The sequence below is a fragment of the Melanotaenia boesemani genome, chromosome 1 (assembly GCF_017639745.1).
Source record: "Melanotaenia boesemani isolate fMelBoe1 chromosome 1, fMelBoe1.pri, whole genome shotgun sequence".
NCBI lineage: Eukaryota > Metazoa > Chordata > Actinopteri > Atheriniformes > Melanotaeniidae > Melanotaenia > Melanotaenia boesemani.
Genome location: NC_055682.1, coordinates 35,053,679 through 35,069,575, shown reverse-complemented (window position 1 = coordinate 35,069,575; position 15,897 = coordinate 35,053,679). Strand labels below are relative to the sequence as shown.

Sequence of the window (15,897 nt, the reverse complement as noted above, 5' to 3'; positions counted from 1 at the left end):
ATAGCAGAAAAGCTTTAGATGCATTTTAAATCAACATGGGATTTTCTATTCAATTATATTTGTAATTCATTTAAGTGGAGTATAAGCAACCGGTACTCCATCGTATTACCTTTTACCAAAGACAGACTTTAAAAATAAATCAGCAAAAGTGAACAATAGTGTTCATTTGATGAAGTACAATTATATTTCCAGCAGTGAGAGTTCGGGTGGCTCAGCTCTGGGCTCCACATGCTGCAGTAATCCAGTGAGGGTTAGGATAAAGCCAGGCTTCGTCTCACACTCTGCCTCCTCCCAGATCAGATGAGATTAGAAAAGTGCTAAGGAGCTCTGGGGGGAAGGTTGGGCTCAGAAAGGCTGAGGCTGAAGAGAGGAGGGACACAGCGAGGCAGGTGGGAATTCCTGCAGGAGAGGGCAGAGGAAAGTTAACTCGAGTCGACGAGGCTGACTCGGTCAGGTCAGATGAAGAAGAGCTTTGAGCCAGCTACATGAGGTGTGTGATGGAGAGGAGGAGCTCATTTTCGCTCTTTTTTTGTTTTGTTTAATGCAGATCTCATGTTCACATTCAATTCCAAAGAGGAAAACTGAAGGGATTTCTGGTTGGGAATCTTGAGAGAGTCTGTATCCTTGTAATGGACTTGTTAACGTCTTGTGGATTGGTCAGCGTTTGTGTAAAACTCCTCGCTGTCAGGCTAAAAGAAGCTGCTGTTTTCATTTTTACTCTGATAGCAAAATGAGCACTAAAGACACTAAAGACAGCAAATTAGAACCAACAGACGAAAAACTAATTGCAAAAATCATTATGTCAATTTTACAGCCTTTAATGTTGTTGCCTTTTACACAAACCAGTTTCAGCTAACTAAAAAAACGCTGAATTCGAATGCACTGAATCAATAACTCTTTAATTTTAAAGTGTTAAAGGCTGAAAATGTGCTCAATGTGTGTCACTGTGGATTTACTGAGGGCAAAGGAAGACAATAATTAAGTTGACTCTGACTGTGTCTCTCTTTCAGCGAGCTATGCCAAGCTGAAGCCGGACTAACTGCAGCTGACAGCGGGACTATGCGTTAGGATTCCCGCTTGAATTTTTAACCACCTTGAACCCACTGATATTCCTCTCCAGCTGTTAGTGGAATTTGTTTTGGCAATGGGGAGGAAGAAGATTCAGATCACCCGGATTGTAGATGAGAGGAACCGACAGGTCAGTGTCTCTTTTCCTGTCTGTCTTTTTATATTACGGCTGATATGTTGTGTTCTCCTTAAAAACCTCTGGATTAGGGCCTTCTATGAACATCAGCTACTGCTGTGTTGAAGCTCTGGTGCAGCTGTGTATGTATTCACTACTGTGCAGAAGTTTTTAGCCTAAAATTCTCCAGACTTGGGGCATTTTCTGCTTTTTCAACTCATTTTCAGTCCAATGCCTCGTACCCAGGCTATTTTCAGAGGAATGTACTTTTTGTTTCTTAGGCCACTGGATACTGACTTATTATTTATTCAAGATTAGAAAATAAACACAGCAAAGACAAAGACATTTTGACTTGAAATACGACAAGCACAGGTGTTTTAATCCAGGCTGCGTTCCAGCTTTAGGAAGTTTTACCTTTGACCTTGTTCTACAACTAACCAACATACAGCCCAGGTAAATACACCTGAGATTAGCACCACATACTGAAGTATTTTAAATATTCAACAGTGATATTGCATATCATATATTTTCCTAATATAAAGCAGCCCGATAAAAAACTGTTTTAAATTGAGCCCTTTACCTGCAGGCTGTTGCAAACGTGTAACGTGATCCGATTTTTTTAGTTGCATCTGTTAAAAAAAGATAAAACAGTTGAAAAGCCATGAATTATTATTAATTAGCTATCAAGGTCGTTCTCATTAGGTGTTTATCCAAATATGTTGTATTTCTCGGCATGGTGTGCATGGGATTTTAGAAAATCTGGAGAAAATGGAGGACAAAAGAAGAAGTGTTGGTCTTCTGCAGATCACCTGCATCTGAAAGTGACATTGTTAAAGTAGCACAGTCACAGTGACATTTATTATGTACATTCTTGGAGCTGTTGTTGCCCTGCAGCGTTCTGAGAATAATTGTTTTTGGGGGGATGCTGCTATACCTTACAGCAGCATTTTGCTTTATAGCAACAGGTTACATGGCAGGAACTAGAAATCTACACACTATTTTTAACACCCTCCATGACTGATTCAAAGAACCATTAGAGGACATAATTGGAGGAAGCCAGGAAAAGAAAGAGAAAGGAAAAAAGCAAAACATGAGACAAGAATGAACATCAGACTGACTTTTACTGGCTGGAGATAGTTCAGAGAAGAGACAGGATGCAAGATGGATGCAGAATCAGCTGTCGTTAGGGGGCACCGTACTGAGAAAATGTCAAAGTTTGGGAGTGAGGCTTTAAGAAAGAGGAACAATATTCAACAAAGACCTGACAAGAGACCTGAAGGATGGATCTGGACCTTCAGCCGACCAATCTACTGTTTGCCAAATGGCACAAAAACTGGACTGAAAATTTGTGGCAGCAGGTCTTATAGAGTCATGAATGCTCACCTACATGCATTTCCTGTGTTTTCCTATAAAGAATTAATGGGAGGCTTAACACTGTCTCTGTGCCAGAAATGACTTAAACTGAGAAAAATAAGTTCATGATTTGTGAATGGTTCAGTCTTTACAATGTGGGATTCAGTTTCTTTGTTCCAGGATCCAAAGAAGCAAGAAGTTAAGTTGATAAGTCGGACCATGTATTTTAACCAGGTAATTTCCCACAGAAAGACAGGATATTATACACTTTGTTCAGGAATTGAAAAGTTCATCGTTCAGGGACATTTCACAGATCCCGTTTAGTTTAAACCTGATGAGAGCTTAAAGGTTTTTCTTAAACATTTCACTCTTTTTTTAGAGTGCAGTTACCACAGCTGGTGGTGAGGGCAGTAATTTTGGGTTAGCTGGATTCGGACAGCACCCTGTCATTAGCAGGGTGGGTCAGTGTTAGGGACACACAGTGGCCTTCTCTCCTCACGTCTCCTTACGCAGCCACAGCGCTGCCCACTGGAATCCCTCACTGTCTGTCTCCTCTATATATATCACCCCAACAGCACAACAAATACCAGTCTGTCTGGAAGGACGGCGCAGGCTCTGGAAATAGGGATGTGGCTGGAAAATAAATATCTAGGAAGATGTTTATATTTGATGTTTGGTTGTCTTGGCCAAAGCTTTTTAGATAGACACTACTTTAGTTGTCTGCTGTGCACTATCACTGGAGCCGGTCGTATATTTAGATTCTTGCACTCTATTTTAGGAAGTTGGCTTGTGGTCTCGTTTTATGTGTCAAGAAAATCAAGTTTTTAGCAAATTTTTCCTCTTTTTTAATTCATCTCACATTACACAGTGTGCACATTATATAGCAGTGCCATTACAGTACAGGAGAATACACCAGTGAATCAGCATCTCCGGTTAAAGGAGACTTTGAAAATCATGTTCAAAACATGATGAATTTATTTTAAACAGAAGGAGGAAAGAAAACATTGCCATTCTTTAAAATCGTAGGGAGGATACTTGTGTGTGCTTGTCCCCTCAATGAGTTGGAAGCAATGTTTGTTGAGATTGTGTCTTTAGATTTTGTAAAAATGCTCTGTTTGGTTAAGCATTAACTTGGTTGATCCACCTGATTGCATTTGCCAGTTTTTCCCCATAAACCCTGTTCAAACCTGCCATTAATGCACACCCCTGATTATCCAAGTAAATAGCTTTAGGTACAGGTGTGAGTGACACAATCAAACTTACCAAGGCCACTTTCTGAGGCAGTCTGGACCACATTCTTTCAACACTGAATGCAAATGTGTCCTGAGCCACATTTACAGTTTGTGTTCTCAACGGATCTGCTTCCAGTCAAAGGAAAACACTAACACATTAGGCAAAGTTCTGCACCCAGTCAGATACTCATGGCTGTTAACAGGCTTTTCTTTTTGCATAAAGCTGTGAACCAATTGCACAATAGAAAAAAAAACTTTTTTTTTTTTTTTTTTAATTTGTTCTGTCCAGCAAACAAAATATTGGTCTGGCTGCTGTGTTGTGCCGAACAAAGGGGACCTTTATGGGTCTTGATAATCACAAGTTTTATATCTATATTTCTTTAAATATATTGTTTTATCCTATTTTAAAAAAACAAGTTTTAAAAGTGTGATGTGTTTATTTACAGGTCTTCTGGAATTTCTGAAACTGAATTATTAGGATAAAAGGTGGATTTGGGTCTGCTAAAGTAGACCCACACATGCTTCAGGATGTTGGCTGTTTACTTATTTGCATGTAGCAAAGGGAAGTGAGATCCAGTTGCAAGCAGCCACTGGAGATGCTTTCTGATGACGAGTGTGAGCTGGTGCACGAGGAATCATTTATTTCTAAACTAGATTGTGACATTTTTCTACTGCTTCTGTCCAAATTATTACTAGTTTAACAGCTGACGTATTTCGTTATCTGGCTCGATGAACTCTAAAAAGAAAACGCTGGGTTGTTGTGATACTTGCAGAGCTATGCAGTCCTTTGGCTTCAAGTTTACAGGTGAGGCTGAATGTGGACCGTGGGTGTTAAGTCTGCACATTTGGCCACTTGACAAGCTTTGATGTATGAAGGTGATGTTAAAGCCTTACAAATTTATTATTCCATGTAAAGAATGTTCAAAGTGACAGACTATGTATGATTTTTAGAAGAAAACCATCAAAGACGGCAGCCGCATTTCTGCTCCACACGGCCCCTTTAGTCTTTTAGCCACCACAACTTATAAGATAATGTTTGTCAGGTTTACTTTCCAGCCTTGAGAATTATCGTTCAGTTTTTATGCTTCTAATATCTGCAACAAACTACCAAAAAAACTGAAGCTCAGCTCTTTTAAATCAACTCTGAAAACTCTTTTATTTGCCCGTTTTTTAATGGAGTTTTTTTTCCGTTTCTTTCTGAATATATTTGCTATCATATGCACATTTACAATGATGATGTCTGTTTGTATCGTAACTCACTTTCTGTGTTCTGTGGTCTGTTTCTCTCTATTTTTAGCTTGTTCTGTTTCTGTTTAATTTCTTTTCGTTTCTTTTGCATCTTGTTTTTAATGTAATACTTTTAATGTTTTATGCGAAGGACTTTGAGCTGTAAAGCTATAAAAGTTACTATAAAAACAGTTAACAGTTGTTGCAGAAGTTACGTCGACCTTTAATAATATCAAGTTTTTATTTTTCATATTCTTAATACAGAATGGTAAAGACTCTTCCTGTCATCACTTACTGCTGTGTATGATGCCTCGAGTATCTGAACTACCAACTGCTGCAGTGAAATTACTCATTAGCAGTTGCTAAAGGGCTAATTGTAAACTAGGAGCCAAATACCCCATGAAATACACCAGACATGCTGGAAAATTGTCCTGTAAGAGAGTAAGGCAGCTTCTAGATGTAAGATATGTGTGTCAGGATCCAGAGTTCATGACAGATGGAAGACACACCCAGAAAAATGCAGATGATTCAATGGAAGGAGTGAGCTAAACACTGAAAAAGGGATGAGAGAGTATGATCCATGTGTGATCTGTGGGTAATGTGTGGGTTGTATGTGAGCTGTAAATGGGCAACTCCAAACAATGTACTTTAGCTTTGTGGTTAGAAGAACATGGAGGTGTCATGAATGACTGTTATCACTTTAGATGCTGTAGTACCGGTGAGTGTATATGCTCTGAATGCTATTTAGCCATATTTCCTCTGGAAAGGTTAATGTACAAACATGTGCCTTACATATTTCTATGAAAGCTAAACAGTAAACAGTTGAGGGAAGAGAAATATTACACACTTAAGCATCTCCCATCCACCCAAGATAATCCATTAGGCAGGAAGTTTCATGTTATTGTCTCATTTAGGAGTTCCTAGCATCTCATACGTTTATATGAAAGAGTTCTGCAGTGATACAGTTCTTTCTGCTGGCTGTTTATTCAGTCAGTAAGAAAAAAAATGTCAGTACTGGTGTATGTGTTATTACTTTTTGTAATTCTGCCATACAAAATGCATGTCATCCCACAAATCTTAGGTTTACCTGTTCTGTTGCCATGAGATGGATTCATTGGATTACACCACCTGTGTAGAACTTTAACATTTGTTCTCTAAGTGTAAAGGGCTTTATAAATAAAATGCCTTATCATTATTTTAACATGATTTTGTGGGAGTGGGCAGGAACGCAGTCATGAGGCTCTAACTTGGAGACTATCTTCAAGTCTTCCTGGGTGTTGGGCAAGGCCTCTGCCAGGGGTGGGTTGTTCTCGGGCTCAGGGGCCCTAGGTCCTGTACCCTACTTTCACCAGGGGCCCATACTACATGGCTGTGGGGCTTCTTGGTGGGGCTTTTCTCTGCCATCCTCTGGATGGTCGCGTTGTCATCCATGTGGTGGGCTAATATGGTTACGTGCTTCGTAGTGGCTGCTGGGCTCCTCTTTATTGGCTTCTGATGAGGGGTCGCGGTTGCATTTGATCACTCATCATTGAGCACATCTAGTTCTCTTTATTCTGCACTCACTCTCGCTGTTGTGCATGATTGTACAGTCACTTTATCATACCAGTAGCCATGTGATGTTTTTGCAGTCTAATTGCTGGTGCTGTTGTTATCGTGTTTTACACATTTTTCACGTTTTTCTCAGTCTTTCTTCTTATGGGTGCTCTTGATGCTTGTCTGCTTTGTTTTCTTACAGAGGTCATTGAGTTTCTCTGCAGGTATAAATGTTTCTGTTTTGGTTGTACAGTTGTTGCAGCTGACTTTGTTTCTTCTTTTTTCTCCCTTGTCAGGTCCAGCATTAAAATGTGACTTAGCAAGTATCAAGGAGAGCCTTATATCATCCATTAAGCTCCCCTTGGAAAATCATATTTGTTGCTGGCATGATGCTAGACAAGAATAGTTTAAGAAAAAAGAGCCTTTGTGCATCTGACACACATGCTAAACAATTTGAGGTACCTGATGCTCTTCTATTGTGACATTTTAATTATATACATAATTAGATTGCCTTGTTCCAGATTCAGAAAATGAAGAGAATATTACGAATGCGCTAACTACATTAGCATTTGAGCTGCCTGCTGATTAGTCATGTGTGGTGCTCATTTACCTCTAATTTATCCTGGTCAGTCCACTCTCAGTGAAAACAAGATCTTTGTTTTGTTTTGTTTTTCTAGGTCACTTTCATGAAGAGAAAGTTTGGCCTGATGAAGAAAGCCTACGAGCTGAGTGTTCTGTGTGACTGTGAGATCGCCCTCATCATCTTCAATGGCTCCAACAAACTGTTCCAGTATGCCAGCACGGACATGGACAAAGTCCTGCTGAAGTACACAGAGTACAACGAACCCCACGAGAGCAGAACCAACTCTGACATTGTAGAGGTGAGTGCTGGGAGTTTCTGGCTCCAATCAATGTTCGTGTTGTCCTCAGAGAGCTTCGACTTTATCACAGTCCTATTTATCTGAAGTCTGTTTATACAAGTTAGAGCCCAACCGACTGATTAGCCAACCAATTAAATAGCCCTTTTCAAAATAATTATAATCCACTGGAGACTTTCCTATTAAATGCCGGTATATTCTTAATTTCTCATAAAACAGTGAATGTGAAGTGTCGGAGTTATGCAGAATGAAATTGTTGCACCATTTGTCCACTAGATGGAGCTCTGACTCTGTTCAATCCTCACCGCCATCAGTAACTGTAGTAGCTATAGTAGCTAACACTACAGGGGTGGGCAAAGCGGAGCTTAACACAGGGACGTTTTTAACGACATTGTGAAATTAAGAATGACTCAACATGTCTCCAGTTTCAGTTTAACTCTGTTTGCCATGTGTCATCATAGTGATCCGTGCTTTGTTCATCGGTCATGCATTTTATTTATGTTGCATTGCTAAAGTTGTGCTAACCTAGCTTTAGTTACTCCCTAGGTGTTTCCCAATTCAGGGTCTACACACTTCGAAGTGTTGATTCATCGGCCACATACGTCATCGCGGTGCGGCACTGTCCCAGTTCACAGAATTTGAAGGACCCTCTGAATCCACCCCTCAAACCTGCACTTTGTTTGGCCCCAAACGAAGGCTGCTGGTGATGCATCCTTCACAGCCTCTTTTCTCCCAGAATTCATTGCACACAAGACGGTGGCGCATCAGCCACCGAGCTCAGAAGAGCATGTTTAGGTTTCAGTTAAGTTTTGTTTAAAAAAAAAAAGGAAAATTAAGTTTTTTGTTTTTTTTTAACTACAGTTTAGTAGAAACATTACAAAACAACAAAAGTTAAAAAAGTACATTAAAGGCATTTTTGTTAAATGGTGACATTAAAATTTTGTAATATTTGATATTCATTGTTTTTTTAAGGGGTTAATGAAGTGTGTACCGGCTGGAAAACAACAGAGCCTCAGGCTGTGTTTTTTTTTATTTACTGTCGGTGAAGTGTGCAGACCCTGAATTGAGACACACAACCTGTCTGTTTATGTCAGCAATATCATGACTGTGGTTATACCAACCTAGCATAGCGTTAGCTAACAGCTTAAAAGGCAGTAAGTGCAGAAATAACCTAAGTGTACAAAATATTTGAGAGTACAGAACAAGCGTTTATCAGTACATCAGCTGCGTGTTGAGACGCATTTAAGGAGGAGCGACGTGAACGCAGAGAGGAGAGGAAAAGTTAAAATGCTTAAAATTACTCTGTCTCCAGCAACTGTCAGGATGTTCTGTCACTCCTAGTTTTACCATCAGAAAATATTAGAACATGACTCAGGCTGTAACAGCAACTTACTGTGTGTGTTTTGTGGAATAACATAATTTCCAGACATTTTTGACCATTATATATTTAAAAAGGTTTTTATTTTGGTTCACATGAGACAACTTCATGGCCAAGACAAACATGGAGTTGAGAAAATGTGATTTCACATTAAAGGGCATCAGAGGGCTGCATATATATTGTTTTGCCAGTAACTTCACTATTTATAATGCATATATATATATATATATATATATAGCAAACACATATGGTCCAAATCTGAAGATAAATTCATTAGTACAGCTGGTAGCTATATTAATGCTCCATAGAAAGAAAAATTCACAATGCAAATTTAAAATAAAAAAGTTTTTTCATTTATACGTACTTCTAAGTTAATCAGCCGATTAATCAGTTATCTAAATTTTTTTTTGCGAAATATTGGAATCAACCTGAAAGAATCCATATCAGTCGGGCTCTAATACAAATCTTCTCAAACCTGCAGCTGGAAGTCCAGAATGCAAATAGAATGCGTGCCGCAGCTTGTTTTGCATCAACACTAATGAAATAGTGGCGCAGTTGCATAGTACTGTCTGATTGTTGTGTGTTTTGGTTACACAGTAAAACAGTGTCCTGTTCGGAGGAAAGCTTTTTCTGTTGGACAGACAGCTTTTCGTTTCCATGTCGTGGAATAGGGAAGGAAGTGACTGCAGTTGAGCTTCACTATTATTTCCTAGAAAGCATAGTTTCTGTTTTCAGTCTTATTTCTCTAGAAGTCTTTTGAAAAATAATTTACATTTTGTAAGACATAGAAAATAAAAACTAGATCATTAATTACAACAAAGCAGATTATTTGCCTTTGCTGGGATCATTTTAAGCATTAACCTAACATTATTTCTATTATGTTTTATGATATTTAAGATTATTACTATTATTACAGCTGCAATCTTCAACAGTAACTGAACACTACAATTAAATAAAATGTTGAATTTGCTGAACATTTGTTGTATAGGATTGCATTAAATGGTAGAGATGTTCCAGAAAAGTGGCCAGAGCATGAATGCTAAGGGTATTAGTGGGAAATTTGTGATATATAATGTTTTTCCAGAAATTTGCGTTGATACATAAACTGAGAAAAACTTACCGCTTTGATCCCTGTTGTCTCAAATTTACAACAAACCCCTTCTGGCTTCTATTTATTTTATTATTATTTTTAACTAACTCAATTATTTTGCTTTTGCTCACTCTTTTTATTTTGTTGATTTTTTTTTTATTATTTTTTAAAATTATTTACTTTGATTTATCAGGTAATTTAATATTTTCTTGCATTTTTTCATGTCTTTTTATTTTTCCTCCCAGGTTTTCTGGAATTTTCATGTATTTACTTTTGGTTCTATATAACTGTAAATAAATTCAGGTATTAAGGGGTTAATATGTAACCACTTAAAAACTTATGCATGAAAACATCTAAGATATATAATAATTTAGTTCAATTTAGTTGAGCTTTTGATGCTCATTGTAGCATCTGGACAAATGTAGTTTGTTTGTTTATTTGTTTATTTATTTATATGTTGCTAATTTATTATTCGTATTAGTTGATTTATTGTTATTAATCAATTTCATTTTTAATAATGTTGCTTTCTTTTCCTGATTTTTTTTAACTGAATTTATTTTGTTTTTTATATAATTTCAAATAAATTTGGGCATATTTTTTGTTTTTAATTTTTTTAATGAAAGAAAAGGTTTTCCAGATGTTGTAGTCTCATTAAGGCTGGCCTTCTGGAGACACAGATGTTTCAGTGGGATTCTGCTGCATCACCAGTGTGATGATGCCTGCATTGTTGTGTCAGGGTCCCTGAGCAGAACTGTCCTATTTTCACAGCACACACTCACTGCCACTGCCATTAAAAATGAATAGTCAACGTGACTCACGTTCTGGCTGTTTACGTAAGCTTCCCCTGCATGTTTTCCTTTCTGAGAGCCTGAATCTAATGCTTCCACCTTTTTTCATACACACACATACACAGCTGGGTTTTTACCCCTTTATAGGACATTACCTTGAGTAATATTAATTTCCTGGAAACTTAACCTAAGTCTAATTAACTCTGACATACCTTTAACCTACCCAAATAAATCTGTCATTGTTTCTCAAGGGGAACTACAGTAACAGGGCTCAAAATAATAAAATCTAATTGTTAAAGGCTGTTTTAATTCTCTTGAACCTTTCTTTAATAGTGGGTATAAGTTGTTAATATGCATAATAAAAATGTCCCTAATGATACTAAAGAGTGTGCATGTGCATATTGTCCAGCTGTAAACCACAAGCAGACACCTGTGAAAGCTCTGTCAGCCATTACTCCGGCTTAATTTGCCTGTTCTCGGCCTGACTTTGTTTATTCCCACAAATGTTACACAGATGGACGAGCTGGCTAAAACAAAGCCAGGAAAGTAAGAGGTTGCTCTTTTACATATCCGTCAGTCCATTTGCAACATTTGAGCATGAAATTTGACTATGTTTGAAGTTCAAACCCCCCGGCTGCAACAGATGTCACATGCTGGTGGAGACGAACAAAAAGCTTCTTTGGATTTATTGTCTTCGTTGAAAACAAAACACACAGAAAGGTTAACTCTCAGTTTCAAAATGCAGATTAAAACAAAGTAGGGATTTAGAAATGATTTAAATCCTCTGATAGCTGCTAAATAAAAAGACAAAATATCAAATGTTGATATTAAAAAGCATCTCGTTGGTACAAAGGCATGTTTACTTCTGTGCTGCATCACTTTCTCTGAAGCAACTCTGTAAGCAGCTGTAGACCTGAGTAAAATATGTCTTCACTCTTGATAAATATTGATTTGACCTGCTCAATAATTAATTATTAATATTTTGGAGCCTCATTTAGTAGAATTTCTATTTTCACCTAAACCAATTTAATGTTTTTTATTTAAAATTTCATTTAATTTTATTTGCAGTGGATGATGGGCATGAACTACAAGCAGGACAGTTTAGCAAGCAAGGGTTAGGTTAGACCTCCCAGCATGCCTTGTGCATGTTCAGTAATACATGTTTATAAATATGTTCTAATTCACTTAAAGCAGGGGTGCCCAAGTCCAGTCCTAGTGAGATACTATCCTGCAATTTTTAGTATAAAGTATATCCATTGAAACATTTTCCAGTGTTGTACATTTTGCAGCTAAGTATCCTCTAAACCAGGAGTTTACATTTTAGTTCAGGGACCACATACTTAACAATTTGATCTCAAGTGGGCCAGACCAGTAAAATAACAGCATAATAACCAATAAATAATAAAAACTACACATTTTAATCACTGCTTTCAAATTAATCATGATTAATCACCAATCATGACTAAGCCTGAAATTAGCTGGTTTTTACTGTATTGTATCAACAGAATGAGCTAATGCTACATATATTTAGTTAACTGACCTTCCAATGAGTAAACATCAGATGTCCAAGGGTCAGTAAATGCATGTCATGTTATTCTAAATCATCTTTACCATGTTCTGGATTATAATTCAGAATTCATATATCACTATCTAACTAACCGTCACTGTGTTGAAAATTTCTGTATAAAACCAGCAGATGTGATGACTGAAGTTAATCAGCCAACATTGATGAAGAAACTCTGATAAAACTGATGATCTGGATAAAAACAGTTTTTTCCTTTTATCATTGAAGTGTAAGTGTTTGTGTAGCATGTGTGGTTCTCTTCAGGAACTCCGGCTTCCTTTCACAGTTCAGAAACATGTGGTTTAGGTTTTTTTTGTGTTTCGAAAGTTCTCCTTAGGACTGTGTGTGAGCATGAGTGGTTGTTTGTCTGTTTATGATGAACTGATGACATGTTCAGGGTGTATCCTGCTTCTCGCTCCAGCCCTCCCACGACATTGACATAAGTGGGTATAGATAATGGATGTCTTCTTTTTCTCTCAAGCTGTGTCAGAACCACCATCAGCATCTAAACATGGATTTATACTTGTGTGGTGTCTACGTAACATCAGGAAGATTGCGGTATAAATCCAGCTTAATGCTACAACCTTAGAGCTCCAAAAATCATGACTCAATTCAAATGATGACACAAACTAACACACAGAGCTGGTCAGTGACAAAGTTTATCAGATGGTTTGTTCAGCATGTGTAACAATACATCAATATGATCAACCAGCCAGTAGCATCCAATGCCTCAGAAAAGATAAGTGGAATTGTTTACGTTTGCTTTGTTCTGACAACATAAATGTCTTATTGTAATTTGATGCAGTAAATGTGGATTTCTGTACTAACCTGGTTATTGTAGCTACGTTTTACAAATGTTTTCAGAGCCTAAGTGGGAGTAAGGTTTACACTATATCCTGATTCAGAGTCTATAAACAGAAATTTTAGTTTTTTTTTACATGATGGGAACATTTAAAAGCTCAGTATGCAAAATGTGGCACAGTCTGTTTTTGTTAAAAGAACAGATTTAAATATCTGATTGAGCTCAGGAATAGTTATATTTTTATATTTAAGTGACTTTTTATGCTTTGATTTAAGTGGAAGTGATTGTGTTAAACCATTGTCTCGTGTCGATCGCTGGACCTTGAACTGAATCAAATCTACGTTGTATCATGGCAGAATTTGTGTTATATCTTGAACAAATTAAGACAATCCATACTGTGTAATTAACAAAAATCACGTCTTCTGTTTGACTTTAGGCATTAAAAGGTTTTTCAGTCCTCTGCAAATCTATCCCCACCTGGAGAACGTCAACCTGTTGAGCCAACCTGAATTAGATGCTGAAACAGCTCCAAAGTCCACTGTTAGCTAAACTTTCTGACAGATTACGTTTGTCATAATAATCAGACAGGCTTGTGTCCAGCAGAGTTGAGTTTCAGCAACAACAAAGCATCTGTCCAAGGTTTGTGGTTCAGTCACATCAGCCCACAGAGCCCAGAGATGAATGAAAACCATAACAGAAGGAGAAAACTACAACAAAGCGAAACATGACACCATAGTGAAAAACCAAGCAGTGGATTTGCTTTAGTTCTGAATGACAGGATGTTTCATACGAAAGCAATCTGTGGAAAGTGTGTGTGTGTTTGTGTGTGTGTGTGTGTGCATGTGCATGTGCTCCGGCCTTTGAAAGTGATAGAGCTGAGCTTTACTCTGCCAGAGATGTGTCGGATCACATCTCAAGCATTGCCCTGTTTCTACCCTGCAGGGCATTCACCCGACTGGAAAAGACTCACTGCAGGGGGAGAGTGGGCCTTATTTTATCTTTGATGCAGCCCCAAGAGCTACAAGACATCACCCTCACATGTTAAGATGCTTAACGGTGAAGCTCATGCCTCATGGTGGCAATGATCCAAATGCCTTTGGAGATCCACCAAAGCTGACTTTGACATTTGAGATTATAAAGACACACACACACTCTCTCAGATCCTGTAACAGACACTTAGAGATAGTCCTCAGAGGCCAGACATGATGTAGTTCTTCACCATCTACTGAGACATATTTAACCCTGTAAGTCTTGGACCAAATCCCACTAGACCTTCCTCTCCTGCTTCTACTCTGTCCTTCTTTGCCCTCATATCAGTCCTCTGAATTTATTTCATAGTAGCTGGAGCTCTTTTATTATTTAAAGATTGACTAAGCTTCTTTAAAATGCTGTTCAACATTTAAAGACACAGTCGGTAACAGCTGTCCTTAAAAAAAACATTTTATCCTTAATCTAAGTTCACACCAAAATCAGAGAGCGATTGATGACTAATAAAATCCTGATGCTTAGCAATTAACAACTTGTCATAAGAGTAATTTAAAGCTCACATTAAAATCCAGTAACTGGGATTAATCAGATAATTGTAATAATAGGAGTTAATGCATCTACATGCATTTCTGAAAAACTCTGGTCTACATTTTCCAGTCCATTGTCAGATTTCTTTTACAGAGTGACATAATACTCAGACTTCCTGTTATTTTCAAAGTATCTGGTCTTTGTTGAACATGGCAGCTCCCACCGTTTAGTGTTAGCTGTGTCTGCAAAAAAGACCACACAAATCTTTAATTTGGTTTTTACTCTAACTTACTTTTTCTTTTGCGTTCTGCTTACGTTGTGACTTGATCCCTGTTTTTAATTAGCCTTTATTAAAAATTTGGAAGGAACACTTTTTAGCCCAAGCACAGACGTAAAAAGATAGAATAAATCAGATATACAGGTCTACATGCATGAAAAAATCTTGAGTATTAGGGACTAAATGTGAATGTTTACTCGGTTAAATGTTTTGTTTTATTTCCTGCTGCAGAAGTGAAGCAGATTTTTTAGCATTTGTACAAAAAGTAACAGAGTGAGACATCGTCTTCTTTTCTTATCTCTGCTGAGAGTTGCACAGAAAGCAGGTAATGATCAGACTTTTGGTGTGCGTGTATATGGAATTAATGTTTGGTGTATTCATCTTTGATTCTGACCTCATGTCTGCAGTCACAAACTTGTGGTTACCATTGGTCTGTTGTGGCATACTTGCATATTTCTGAGGTAATTTGATCCAAAAGATCTGCTGGAAATTAGATTTCAGTCCTTGAGAGCAGATCACGAGTGGAAGAGTACCGTCAGTCTTGGAAGTTACAGAGGTCACAAAAACAAAACTACGCTTTAATGAAGCAGAAGTTTTTACAGAAATATCTGATCGCTGATGGATTATTTCTTTGCCTCCCGTCATTTTGCACTAATATAATGTTTCTATCACACAGTATGCTGTCATTTAATCTGTCTTCTCATAAATGGCATAATTGTCCAATAAATCATCCAGACAATAAGTAGACAAAGGTTTTCCTGAGCTCATCCATCTTAAACTGTCCAGCTTGAAGTTTACTAGCGAGTGGAAATGAGCAACCGCGTCATCCAATGAGAACTAAGCGTGTGATATTTTAAGAGGGCACAAGATGTGAAAGTGGAGTTTGTGGCCTGTGGTGAAAATAGACTTGTGAGTTTATTTTAAAGCTTCATGTAACTACTGGTGTCTGGGAATGCAGAGGACGTGTGCCGGTCAGCTGGTTGGCGTGTAGGTCAGTCAGTCCATCACATAATCATCATCCAGTCTCTGATGATGCAATTTCATCAATTTTTTCCCCTTTACTACTAAAATACATAA

General features: G+C 37.8%; 1 protein-coding gene across 3 annotated transcripts in view; it reads left to right on the top strand.

The window, feature by feature from the left end:
- LOC121640266 (myocyte-specific enhancer factor 2A-like) overlaps window positions 1-15,897 on the top strand; it is a 65,688-nt gene that overhangs the window by 34,643 nt on the left and 15,148 nt on the right. For 2 of the 3 annotated variants that reach the window (XM_041985984.1, XM_041985972.1), the window contains exons 2-3: window positions 1,011-1,198; window positions 7,206-7,409. In XM_041985984.1, coding sequence (XP_041841918.1) covers window positions 1,145-1,198; window positions 7,206-7,409 — 258 coding nt within the window. In that variant the 5' untranslated portion in view covers window positions 1,011-1,144. Of the gene's footprint in view, window positions 1-411; window positions 491-1,010; window positions 1,199-7,205; window positions 7,410-15,897 lie in introns of those variants that run through there. The other variant, XM_041985977.1, reaches the window with a different exon arrangement.